Source organism: Gracilinanus agilis, chromosome 3 (assembly GCF_016433145.1).
Source record: "Gracilinanus agilis isolate LMUSP501 chromosome 3, AgileGrace, whole genome shotgun sequence".
Lineage (NCBI taxonomy): Eukaryota > Metazoa > Chordata > Mammalia > Didelphimorphia > Didelphidae > Gracilinanus > Gracilinanus agilis.
In genome coordinates this window covers 275,708,747-275,722,163 of record NC_058132.1, presented here as the reverse complement: position 1 = coordinate 275,722,163, position 13,417 = coordinate 275,708,747, and the positions used below count along the sequence as shown (strand labels likewise).

General features: G+C 40.8%; 1 protein-coding gene across 1 annotated transcript in view; it reads left to right on the top strand.

Moving 5' to 3' along the window:
• The window catches only part of FMNL2 (formin like 2), a 421,529-nt gene that overhangs the window by 401,209 nt on the left and 6,903 nt on the right, over nt 1-13,417 (top strand). The window contains exons 22-25 of the mRNA XM_044669873.1: nt 1-164; nt 1,892-1,993; nt 5,715-5,813; nt 6,657-6,780. Of these exons, the coding sequence (XP_044525808.1) occupies nt 1-164; nt 1,892-1,993; nt 5,715-5,813; nt 6,657-6,780 (489 nt within the window). The remainder of the gene's footprint in view (nt 165-1,891; nt 1,994-5,714; nt 5,814-6,656; nt 6,781-13,417) is intronic.

Here is a 13,417-nt window from a genome sequence, read left to right as displayed (position 1 = left end):
TGTCTCTGGAAAATGTCCTCTTGGATGTCAAAGAGCTCCAGAGAGGCATGGACCTGACCAAACGAGAGTACACAATGCATGACCACAACACAATGCTGAAAGAATTTATCCATAACAATGAAGGGAAGCTCAAGAAGCTACAAGATGATGCTAAGATTGCACAGGCATGCAGTGTGACCCCCAACTCATCCCCCCAATAATGTTTCCCTTAGAATCTGGAAGATTCTCTTTTTTCCGTAGCTTCCCACTATCTTCTGGTTCCCATCTTTATGTCTTTGTCCAATGGCTAAGCCAACTTGAATAGCTTTGCAAGTCAGATAGACCTGATGATGTTGCCCAAAGTAGTCATGGTTATCAGTGTATTATAATCAAGACCACCATAACATTGCAGAGTCCCACTGTGAAGTCATTCCCCCAATCAATTGCCAGAGACACAACAGGAAATAATGAAGGATCGTTTGGTAAAAGGATTTTTTCTACCCTTTGAACCTGCAGATATATTTTGATATGGTCTGCCTGTGACCTTTCACTGTTGTCCCCCTGATAAATCCTTCCAGGAAGTGGGTTACTACATCTAGCATCTTATAACACCTAACATGGTACAATCCTTCCCTTTCTTTTCTCACAGATGCTGCCAATCTGGCTCCCTTATTATTTCTGCTGCTCCCTGCCCCCAGAGGTGGAAGGATAACATAACAAGACATTAGCCCTTAAATACAGCTACTTAAGTGGCTTTGGTTCATAGAGAGCTTACTGTAGGAGCAGCGCCAATATCTGCCTACCGCCTCATTCCCCATTGATTCCAATCCCTGTTGCACTCAGAGCAACCCTTGGGACTTTTATTCCCTGCAGGCATCCATCCTCTAAAATACTACTTAGAATTTATAGTTTATGAATTTTGACTACTTGGGAACATAACTCACACTTACCTTTTTTGTTCCAGTAGAATAAATTGCCCCTGTACCATTTTCTCAAGAGTGTTTTCTCAGACTCAATTCATATTAGGTTAAATGGGGAAAGTTTAGGTCATAGTCCTCATGTGATTTTTCCTATTCCTTCTTTTCCTAGCAACTAATACTTCTCCAATTATTTAAGTTTGTCTTTATTTCTCTAAAGAAAATGGTTTATACTCCCATTCCTATAGTTCATGCATGTGCCTTGGTGGATAGACTTTCAAGTTTTCTGTATCTTTTTGCTATGATATTTATCTATTTAACTATTATCTAGTTATTTAAAATTATATTTTACTTTCTCCCATTGGGTTTTATGTACTTTCTTTTGCTTTGTTCAGTCTGTTTTTATGGAAAACTCTGGATGGGATCTCTGTGAGAAAACCTAGAGGAACAGAAAGAAGTGGGGGACCAATAGCATATTGTGACCAGTGAAGGTTTTGTCTTCATTGCTTCTCCTTCAGCCTGCCTACCTTTTCTGGCACAGTTGAGGATGGAAAGCTATGGTCATATGAGAGGGAAAAAATGTTAATGACTGTACTAAAAAAATTCAATGGCGACTTTTAGAAAGTGAAATACAAGTGCAATGCCTATTATGGAATAAATTCTGTTTATTCAGTTGCTAAGTAGTTGTTGGACCATATTGATGTTCAGCAGCTTTGATAAATATGTTTTTTAACCCTTACCTTCCATCTTAGACTCAATACTGTGTATTGTTCCAAGACAGAAGAGCAGTAAGGGCTAGGCATTTGGGGTTAAGTGACTTGCCCAGGGTCATACAGCTAGGAAGTGTCTGAGGCCAGATGTGAACCTAGGACCTCCCATCTCTAGGCCTGGTTCTCAATCCATTGAGCCATCTAGCTGCCCCCTAGAATAAATAATTTTTTAAAAAAAGGAAATCCTGGAATTTATGAAGCTTAGCAATGTGTCCTCCTTTGCAGGATGCCTTTGATGATGCTGTAAAATATTTTGGAGAAAATCCCAAGACGACGCCACCCTCTGTCTTCTTTCCAGTCTTTGTCCGGTTTGTTAAGGCTTATAAGGTAAACGGGAACACTTTCTATTTCCCCCTGTACAGCCTGTCTGATTGACAGCTAGATGGGCTACAAGGATGAAGCAAATCTGGCTTCATGGAAACTTTCCCCAACTTGACTCATGGAGTTCAGTGTTCCTAGCATTTCCACTTCCTTTTGCTGGCCTGAAGGCCTGTTGCTGTTAGCAAAGTGTGGGTGACATCCTCCTAACTGATAGATCTGGGGGTTTACTCAGTAGCAGATATTCTTTGGTTTATCTTTGGGTATCAGACATCATGTTGATAAAGACCAGCATCATTGTATCAAATAGTCATGGTGACACCTTGTGGCCACTTTTGTAACTCAGCCTCAATCCCTAACTCCTTATCGCTCTAATGATGGAAAGCATTTGAACTTGTCCTGTAACAAACGGAATATGTGCACTATAGTGAAGGAAATGTTTTCTGTTAATCCAGGATAAGGCCATGGGGGTAGTTAAGGTCTGAGACTGCTTGTGGTTTTAGGACAAAGAGAAAAAGATTTTGATGGCATTTTCACTTTCTAAAGTATTATCATCCCAGTACAATTGCTTCCGGGAAGTGGAAGGAGAAGGAAGGAAAGGGAATAACCATTTGCAGAGTGCCTACCAGATGCTAGATACTGTGCTTAGCTTTTTTTTTAAACTGTATTACTTCATTTAATCCCCACAACACCCCAGCGAGGTAGTGTAATAATAAACTGTACAACCATGTTGAAATCAAGATGATGGACAGTTACCTGCTTGGAATGTAGAATGAACTGAGCCTGGCAGGAGCTTGGCAGGTGCCAAGGGCAGTTGGGGATTGGGTATAAAAGCCAGGATTTTGAACTGAGAGGGATCCCAGATTTGAGATTGGGTTGGAAAGGGTAGTTTGGGGGTAGGCCTTAGGTGAGCTTATTCAACCAGCAACCTATGTCAAACTACTTCATCAGTTCCTGATCCTGAATTAACCATCAAGAAGAAACTCAACATCTTATCAGCAGAGTAACCCTGATTTAGGTTGGGCCAGTGTTGCCCAACCAGGCTGGCATCTGTCAAATCTGATTAACATCACTTCAAAAATCATTAATAACATCATTAGCCATAATTAATTAAGAACTTCCTGTTCCTTTCTTCCCAGCCATTTCCTGTTTTCCCTTCCCTAAGCCTATTAGTAATAAATCTTTAAACTTACTTCTGACTTGGCTTCATCAAGAATCCTAGGGCTTTAGCAGATCATATCCTTGGGATATTTGAAGGGAAGAGGAGTATTTACCTTTCAAAGCAGAGTTTAATTCACAGTCAACCTAAGCGTTATCCATTAGTAAAGAGTGTCAGTTAAACAAGATATCTGTATAATTCTAACTGCAGATTCATTGCCTGACTGGTAACTCTGGGATACTGTTATACCTAGAGTTTGTGTTTAGCACTTTCATCATTTAAACAACATCTACTGCAGTGTGTGATCTTTTGAGATTCACTAATTATATTCTAAGTGTTTTTCATAGGATTCACTTCACCATTACCCTGCTCCAGATCTCATACCAGCAGATTTACATAACAGTAGGTGCTATTATTGTTCCAGTTTTACAAATGAGGGAGCATGAGGCAAACAAGAGATTGAGTGACTTATCCAAAGTCATATAGCTAATAATAATAATGATGATCAAATCTATTTGATCCTCTACAATAGTGTTAGGAGTTAGGTGCTATGATTATCTCTGTTTTATAAATGGGGAACTGTAGAATAGAGAAATTAAGTGATTTGTCTGTTGTCATACTGTAGGAAATGTCTAAAGCCAGATTTGAAATAAGGTTTTTCTTATTCCAGGCTCAGCTGCCTTTAAAGTTGCTTTCTGGCAACTTTGTGAGATATCTTAGGATAGTGTTTATCTTGTGCTATTAAAAGAGGCTCCTATTACTTGCCCAAGTTGTAAGTCACTTGGAAATCGAAGAGATCTCAATGACCATGTAGGTGAACCAGTCCCTGTGATTTAGAAGCACCTCTGCCACAGCCCAAATGAGTGGTCAGCCACTTTTTGCTGGAATTCAAACTTCCCGAGAGGTAGAAACCCAGTGTTGGTCTGTTCCACAAGGAATTAACTCTGTTAGGAGGCTTTTCTCTACAACAAACTCAAATCTGCTTCTCTGGAGTTTCTACTTATTACTCCTACTTCTGTGGTCTGGGACCAAGTAGAAAAGAAAAGTCTAGTCCCTATTCATGATAACCCTTTAAATGCTTGAAGTAAACTGTCATGCTTCCCCCATTTTCCATCAATTTCCCCACACCAAACCCCTGCAAAAAAACCCCACAAAACAAACTTCTCTGCTGGGAACAAAGAGAAAATTCCAGTTCTTTCAGTTCTCTTCTGGCAGAATCCTAAGGCCTCTCACCATTCTGGCTGCCCTTCTGAATATCTTCACAAGAATTTAGATAGCAACTATAATAGTCCTAGCACTTTTCTAGGGACTGCAGGAGTGGACATAAAGGAAATAGAAGAACATTCCTCTTTGCTTCAAGGGAGCTTATAATCTACCCTGGGGAACCTAAAAGACTTCATAGAATTGTCAAATTCCAGACCTCAGAAGGATTGGAAGATCATCTAGTTCATCTGCCCTTGTTTTATAGATAAATTGAGGCACAGAAAAAAGAAGTTGAGGGTCACACAGATCTTTAATGACGAACTGGGACTTGAACTAGATTTGTTGATTCTGTGCATTCGAATTCACATACACAGACACACAGACACACACATACATAGTGACCTCCTTTATATATGAGGCATCCTTCTGGGTCCTGTGAAAAATACAGAGAATAGACCATGGCCCTCCCTGTCAGAAGTTTATAATCTAGTGGAGGAAATATGGCAAAGATACAAAAAACTTTAACACAAGGTGGAATGGGATAAATGCTAGAGGACAGATTCAAAGAGCTCAGGGAAGGCAGAAGGAAGGGTGGGCAATTTTTAAATTGGGGCATCAGGAGGATGAGAAGTTCATGGAAGAGGCCACATTTGACCTGGTCCCTGGTAGTACATTGGATTTCACCAAATTAGAATGGAGGAAAAGAGCATTCTAAACAGAACAAATATAGTCAAGGACATTACAGGGGACTTTGAAGAATCCAGGTTTAAATCTGACCTCAAACACTTATTAGCTATGTGAACATGGGCACACCACTTAATTGCCTTCTGCCTCAGTTTCCTCATATGTAAAGTGAGGTGGGGGGCCTGATGACCTCTCAAAGCCCTGCCAACTCTAATTCTACAATACTTTGACCCTGTGAATAACAGGTTATGGAAACAGGAAACTTCATAGTCTTAGTGTAGAGTCCAAGCTGGATGGGAGATAAGACTCCTTGACTCTAAAATGATTTGAGAATCTGCTAAACCACAAATCTATAAGTGCAGGAGAATGCATAGAAGGATAAAATACAAATGTGAATGCTAAGGAGTTTCAGAGTAAAGGAGTGATTAGAGAGGACTGGCGCTAAGCCCAGACAACTTTCTAGAAGCCATGTAGTTTGAGTTTGGCTTTAAAAGTGAATGATCTGGCCTGGAGATTCCTAAAGAGTCAGGGACAAATCTTGGTTTAAAAGTTTGGAACCTGCTAAAGCTCCATTTGTGCTTTTGGTTTCAGCACTGGGCTACTCTTAAATCATTACCTACCCAAACCTAACCCCTAGTCGTGGGCTATTTAAACCCAATTCCCTTGTCCCTTTGCTTTCAACAGCAAGCTGAGGAGGAAAATGAACTGAGGAAAAAGCAGGAGCAGGCCCTCATGGAAAAACTCTTGGAACAGGAAGCACTGATGGAGCAACAGGACCCAAAGGTATGAAATCTCTTCAGGAACTACTCACTAGTTGGTGCCCAATGAGTAGGGAGGATGCCTTGCTGCCACTAGTGGTAGATGATAGAAAAGCTTGCCCTGAATCTCCTGGGTACCAATCCTGGCTCTGATGTCAGGAGAGCAAGGAGAGATCATCTCATCCACCCACCATAAGAAATAGGCAGCTAAGTCCACTTATCAGGTCTCTTTCCTGTCATTTGTAATTGGGAAGAAGATTGTTTAATCCTTCTGGACAACTATTCTACTGTCTAAAAACCTTGCAGCTGGATGTTTCCTCAGTTATTGAGTGAACATCTATTAAGTGCCTGCTCTATGCAAGAGATTTTGCTCAGTCGTACAGGTAAACAGGGGTAAAAAGTATAAGACATGAGGCCTACTTACAGGAAAATGAGACTTCTTTTTTCATAACTACAGTGCAAGGCAGTGTGAGGCCTGGAGGGCAGGGAAGACATTCGAATCAGAGATAACAAAAAAGAGCAAAAGTATGGAGGCAAAATTAATGCTCGTAGCTCTCTGAAGTCCTCCAGTATAGGAAATTAATAAATGGTATCCCTTTTGTGCAAACCTGTTCTTTGATACCAGGTTGGTATTTGATATCTTTTAAAAAATTTTAACCCAGAATTATAATTTTCCTTCCCCTCTCCTTAAACATCCTCTCAATGTCATTTCATTTTAGTAATCCAGTGAGGTTTCTTTTCCTTGAGTTCCAGATGATAGAATGGGACTATTTGCCTCCTGTTTAGCAAGGCAATCCTTTTATGTCTTTAGAGTTTCCCATAATTTCCAGGTCAGGGGGCATCACTGATCTCTTTCCTTTTATTCCAGTCTCCTTCTCATAAAACCAAGAGGCAACAACAGGAGTTAATTGCAGAATTAAGAAGGCGGCAAGTGAAGGATAACAGACATGTATATGAGGGGAAAGATGGTGCTATTGAGGATATTATTACAGGTAAATGAGCCTTTTTTACCCTAAACCAATGGAGATTCCCCACTGACCCCCACCTACACTTGACTGCATGCAACAGACCTTCTTGCCACATGTGCCCAGTGTTTGCCCAGTAGATCTGATTCTGTTCCAGTGTTACCTGTGGACAGTGGCTCCTCAGGTGTGCAGCAGTGTTTCCATGATGTGAATCTCAAGCTACAGTGTGTTGCCCACCTATCTAAATCCAACAGACTTTCTCCCAAACTACGTTGTCCCCCTCTTTCTGACATCTCTTATCTCTGAATCCTTAAGGGGGCTCTTTTCACTTAGACAATGGTTTTCTGTTTCTTTCATTGAGTTCCCATGACCACTCTCCCCTCCACCACCTAATAAATTTTAGCAGCAAAAGCAGATTATACCTCAGCATCCCAGCATGCCTTTCTGGACATTCTCAGGAAGTCTCCCTCCTCTTGGAAGTCTGCTGTCGATGGCAGAGAACCTTATGCTGTCATTAAAACAGACTAATAGATTCAACCCTATAGATTAATCTGTGCTCTGCCTGTTGCCCCCAGTTTTTAGAGATTCTCAATTTCCCTACACCAGAAGGAAAACCAATTTTTATGGCAATGGCAAGAGGCTTTCCTTGCCTTCCTACTCCGCAGTTTAGCAACTCTCCGGCTTTTGCTTCTCTGACATTGAAAATTCACCCTTGTAAATAAGCATCTCTAACTAACAGACTTACAAAAGCTGGTCACTTCAGAACCTCTACTTCCTGCCCCCAAATTCTGCCAGAAAAAGAAACAAAAGAATCAAAAGGCTTGCCTCCTCTGCCAAGCAAAAGTACCTCAATAGAAGACTTATACAAGATATCCCAAAAGTCTTAGTGCAGTATAAACTTTTTACATTTTAAAACTGCACTAAGATTTTTGGAAAAACCCACACAGATAGTTCAAGCAGACATTTATTAAATGCTTTAGAGTTTCCCTGAATTTCCAGTAGGTCATGATGCACCATGATCTCTTTCCTTTTATTCCAGTCTCCTTTTCATAGAACCAAGCAAGCATCATGCTTAGGTGCCAGAAATGCAAAGACAGAAACAAAATGGCCCTGCCTTCAAGGAGCTTATGTTCTATTGGAATATGTAGCATGTACATAGTGTTGTGTAATGAAGCCTTGGACTTGGAGTCAGAGGATCCAGATTTAGAATTGAAAGGATCCTTAAAAAACTTCTTGTCTGTCCTCCCCCTGCCCCATTTTACAGATGAGAAAAGAGAGGCCCATAGAGGTGGAGTGATTGATTACTAAGGTAATAATACCATTGTAGTTAATGACAGAGCCAGGATTCACACCTAGGTTATCACACTGCAAAGAAAAGGGAAGGACACAAACATTTATTTAGTACTCACAATGTGCCAGACCCTGTCCTAAGCACTTTCATAGATATCTCTTTTGATCCTTGTGACAACCCTGGGAAATAAGTGCTATTATTATTCCTATTTTACAGCTGAGCAAGTGGATATAGATGGAGGTTAACTGACTTGCATAGGGTCACACAGCTTGTAAAAGTCTAAACATGGATTTGAACTCAGATCTTCCTGACCTCAAGGCTCAGCACTCTATCCATTGTACCACCTAGCTATCCCCCTTTCCACAGCAACACACTGAGTCCCAAAACCTTGGGTTCAAATCCTTCTTTGTCAGGTAACTTGGGCGACCTTACCTCTTTGAGGATCTCAGTTTGTCAAATGGGAAGCTTAGACTTTATTTTGTTTAATATTCCTTCCTACCTCCCAAAATCTTATGAAATATGGACAGACAGAGACGTACCTACACACAAAACCATTCACGCTGGAACAGTACCAGATCTCAAACTCTATACAAAGCAGTAAACCATCAAAAATGATTTGACATGGGCTAAGAATAGAGAGCTCATTTGGAACATAGTAGGTACTTTCTATATAGAAGCAAAAGAACACCGAAGCCTCGTGTTTGATACAAAGACCGCAGCTACTGAGATAAGAATTTGCTAGTCAATAAAAACCATTAGGAAATGGAAAGCAATCTGGCACAAACTTGGTACAGACCAGCATCTCACACCCCATGCCAAGAGAAGGTCTAAAAGGGTACGTGGCTTAGACACAAAAGGCGACATCATAAACAGATTAGAGGAATAAGGGGGAATAGTTCGTGACCAAACAAGGGATAGAGGTGATCAAGAAGATGAAATGGTCAATTCTGATTACATAAAATTGAAAAGTTTCTCCACAAACAAAACCAACAAGACTGAAATTGGAAAGGAAACAAATAATGGAAAAAACTGTCTCTGTAGCAAGTTTCTCTGATAAGGACTTCATTTATGAGATCTGTATGAAATGGATTCAAATTCAGAAGAGTTAATGCTATTTTCTATTCTATAAGTGGTTAAAAGATATGAACAGGCAGTTTTCTGAGGAAAAAATTCAAATTCTCCATGTCATATTTAAAATTTAAATTATTTAAATCCTATTTTTAAAATGTCATGTTTAAAAAAATGCTCCAAATTGAGGCAGCTAAGGTGGTTCAGTGGATAGAGAGCCAGGCCTAGAGATGAGAAGCTATAGGTTCACATCTGGCCTCAGGTATTTCCTGGCTGTGTGACCCTTGGGAATGTCATTTAACCCCAATTTCCTAGCTCTTCCCACTCTTCTCTTGGAAACAATACATTGTATTGATTCTAAGATCTTAGAAGATAAAAGTTTTTAAAATGCTCCAAATCGTGAATGAAAATTAGAAAATAAAAATGAAAATAACCCTGAGGTTCTGCCTCGTACACGTTCACCAAATATCACTAAAAATATCTCCAAAATTTAAAGCCCAGATTTTTTATTCCCTTTAATTCTTTGGTGCTCTCTGCCTCAGCCCTGGGGGAAAGTATAACTGAACCTTATAGAATGTAAGCACATTGATGACAGGGACAATTTAATTTTGGTCTTTATAATGCATTTCCCAGCACAGTGCTTCCCCCTGTGTTTGGTAAATGTTTGCTGCTTGATTAAGACACGGGGCACTTTTTTCTTCACTGTAAGAGCATCTTCACTTAGGCTCCAACATGCAGTAGCTTTGTACATTTACTAGGTTGTTGGTCCTTCATTTTACCAGCTTGCCTTTCCAGAAGGGTGTCCATATAGTTGGTGAAACGAATCAAATGTACATTTGTGATTCACCTGTGGCATAATCATTCACCAAGCTGAAGAGGTCGAATCCCTGCCCTCTCCCATCCCCTAATGCTCTGGTTATAATAGCTGCCTTTTTAACCACCTCTTTATCCCAGGGCAGAATTTGAAAATCTTCTAGCCTCTAAGTAGCTGACCACTGGCCCTCAGGAATCCCCTGTCCTCCCTGCCTCCCCACCCCGACCTGATCATTAACAAAGCACTAACTAATGCAGTCAATCTCTGCTTCTTACTCTGTTCTATTTTGTTTGTCTTGTTTGGCTGTTATTTTCCATGCAGTGCTGAAGACTGTGCCCTTTACAGCCCGTACGGCCAAGCGTGGCTCTCGGTTTTTCTGCGAACCTGTACTCACTGAGGAATTCCATTACTAAACTATTCCTTTTTCACACCTGATGCTCTTAAAAGGTTGCTGTAGATTTTTGACCCATTATCTCTATCTGTGTGGATATCAAACAGGGTCCAATGAATTGTAAATGGATAGCATGTTTCTGATGTCCGTGTGGAGTTCTGTTTCATGTTGTTCCTATGTTGCACGGATTTGCATTCAGTCACCTCCGAAATCCTCATCACCACCCTCATGACGACCTTATTCATCTTCACGTTCCAGGGATGTCTCTGGTCTGTGTGAGAGAGCCGCGGAAGAGCAAGTTTTGAAATTGTCAAGTGTTTTTATTGGGAGAAGGGGAGACCAGAATCATGGCTTGTGGGAATCAGTGTTTGATCATCATTAGAAATGGAAGGGGCCTTGCTAGCTGTATGACCCTGGGCAAGTCACTTAACCCCCTTTGCCTAGTCATTACCACTCTTCTGCCTTAGAACCAATATATACTGTTGATTCTAAAATGGAAGGAGAGAGAGAGAGAGAGAGAGAGAGACCTTACCTTAAAAATCCCCTATTCTAGGTGCAGCTAGGTAGCACAGTGGATAGAGAGCCAGGCCTGGGCATGGGAGGACCTGGGTTCAAATCTGGCCCTAGTCACTTATTGGGTATGTGCCCCTGGGCAAGTCACTTAACCCCAATTGCCTAGCTTTCTTGCCTTGGAACTGATTCTTAGTATCCATTCTAAGACAGAAGGTAAGGGTTTAAAAGAAATCTTCTACTCTACTATTCTCATTTTAGAGCTAGAAAGATAGTAAGAACATTTAGCTTCAAATCAGGAGATCTAGTTTTAATACTGATTCAACTAGCTCCTTTAAAACTTTGGCACAATTACTTGACCTTTTACTATTTGACTGCCTCCCCAAATAAACTTGGAATAATATTAGCTACTTCGTACTTTATTGAGGATATCTTGGCAGTGAAAAATACTTTTGTATTGTAGACAAAGTTTTCTGGAGCCATCGAATATACTGTTTTTTTTCCTTGCTTTTCAAAGGGGCCACAGCTAGTTCAAAATTGTGACAGTTCACTTGCTTTCCTAGGCTACTTCACTCGGCCTTTAGATATTTAATACTGTGTAGTAGAATGGTAGAGCATGGAATAAATGAGTCTCCTCCACCTGAAGTTTGCATGGACTTTAAGAGACAACATATAGGTTCCCTTTTTGCCTTGTGAGAGTCATTCAAAATCTTTCCCATTCATCAGCGTGGTGTGTGCCGTCTTGCCTGGCTAACCAGCATGTGCATGTAAGATTGTCCTTAGAAGAAGGGGAATCAGACTGATGTCTTGGTTATGTCATTCACTGTGCCCTCATTTGTGCCCAGTCCCATGCCACATCCAGAATGCTTCTGCTGAGTCAACTTCATGGTTATTTCTTAGATTACCATGCTGGGTCTCATCACCAGAAAATTGGCCATTGAGTGATGAGACTTTTTGGCTCTAGTAACTCATGAAGACCGTTTACAAAAAGTACAAAGGGCTCGATTTCTAAATTTGTTGATACATTAGACATTAAATGAGATAATGTACATGAAGTGCTTTGCAGACTCTGAAAGTACTAAACAAAGCCTAGTTATTATTATTCGTCCCAGTGAAATCACTGCTCTTCTGAAGTTCTGAAGAAGGCAGTGGTAAGAAGAGTGGTGCAGCTGAACTACCAGTGCATCCCGGGAAACATCAGTGTTGTGAAAGTCCCTAGAAATGATTCAGCATCTCCAAAACATGAACTCGTCTGCCATAGGGTCCGGCCACAGAAGAAACTTAAGTTCTTTGGGATGCCAGACAATATAGGCCATGGACAATGGATAAAACAGATGAGCTAAGAAGAAGTGGTGACCTTAATTCTTTTTTCAGTACACATGTCTGTAGAGGGTGCCCCCTACTGAAAAGGACTTGGAACTGGGCACATGTGTATCAGGCAGCATTAATTGTTTGAAGAATGCACTTTAACCTGTCTTATGTGTTTCTATTTTGTCTTTGAGGAAGTGACAAGTGACGGGTGGGGGTGGGATCCAAAAAGAATGGTGTTCTTGCTCGGTAGTGAATTTAACTCAGCAGTGCTAATTAATCATGTTGTGGATTCTAATCTGCTTGGCCACTGTTTGCTCTGTCAAGTGAATTTGTTGGATTATCTTCCTGGAGCCAATCTTCAAAGCAGCTTGGAACTGGGTAGTCAGAGACCAAGTGGGAGGGAAGACCATCTCACCCTTTTCTTGCACATCTAACCCCAACTCATAGTGGTGACTTTCCGCTCTCTTGTTCTGTTGGCTAACCTGCCTGGGATTTTTAAACATTGAGTTGAGTTGCTCTTCATTTTCATCCCATTTTTACTTAACCATCATTTTGTGTTTTGTTTTGTTTTTTTTTCTGTTTAGCCTTAAAGAAGAATAATATCACTAAATTTCCAAATGTTCACTCGAGGGTAAGGATTTCTTCTAGCACACCGGTGGTGGAGGATACACAGAGCTGGCAAGCATTACTTTTTACTTAGCTTCCTCCTCTCTCTGTATATGCCAGACCAATGACTGTTAATGTGACTGAGGGGAATACTGGGGAGAGTCTGTCTCATGAGAATTCATCCCATCTCACATTGTAAAGATGTGGCCTTTATTCACTCCTTTACGTATTATACTTAAATACTTGTTATGGAGGTTGTACCCTCTATAATATGGTAGCTTGGATGAAGGTATTCTGTGGTAGTTTCACTTGCTTTGGGGACAGGGGTTCCACTTTTCTCTGCCACTTGATTTTATGCTTCTGAATTTTTCTCTTCTCCCAGCCTCCTCATTTTCAGTTAATAAAATATCAGGACTTGGGGGGAAATCACCTCCAACCTTTTATGTTTCAAGGGCCTCTGAGAACTTGGGTGGCTTGGGCATCAAAGGTTAGACCCATCCTGGACAAAGAAAGGAGTCAACTGTTTTTCCATTCTCATTCTACACAATGAAGCTTGAAAACTGCTCATTCTATATGTGTTTACCCTTGTTGGGCTATGAAAGTAGAACCAGTTTTCAGGGAGTGGAGGTAGAGGAAGAGAGGGAGGGAGGGAGGGAGGGAGGGAGAGAGAGAG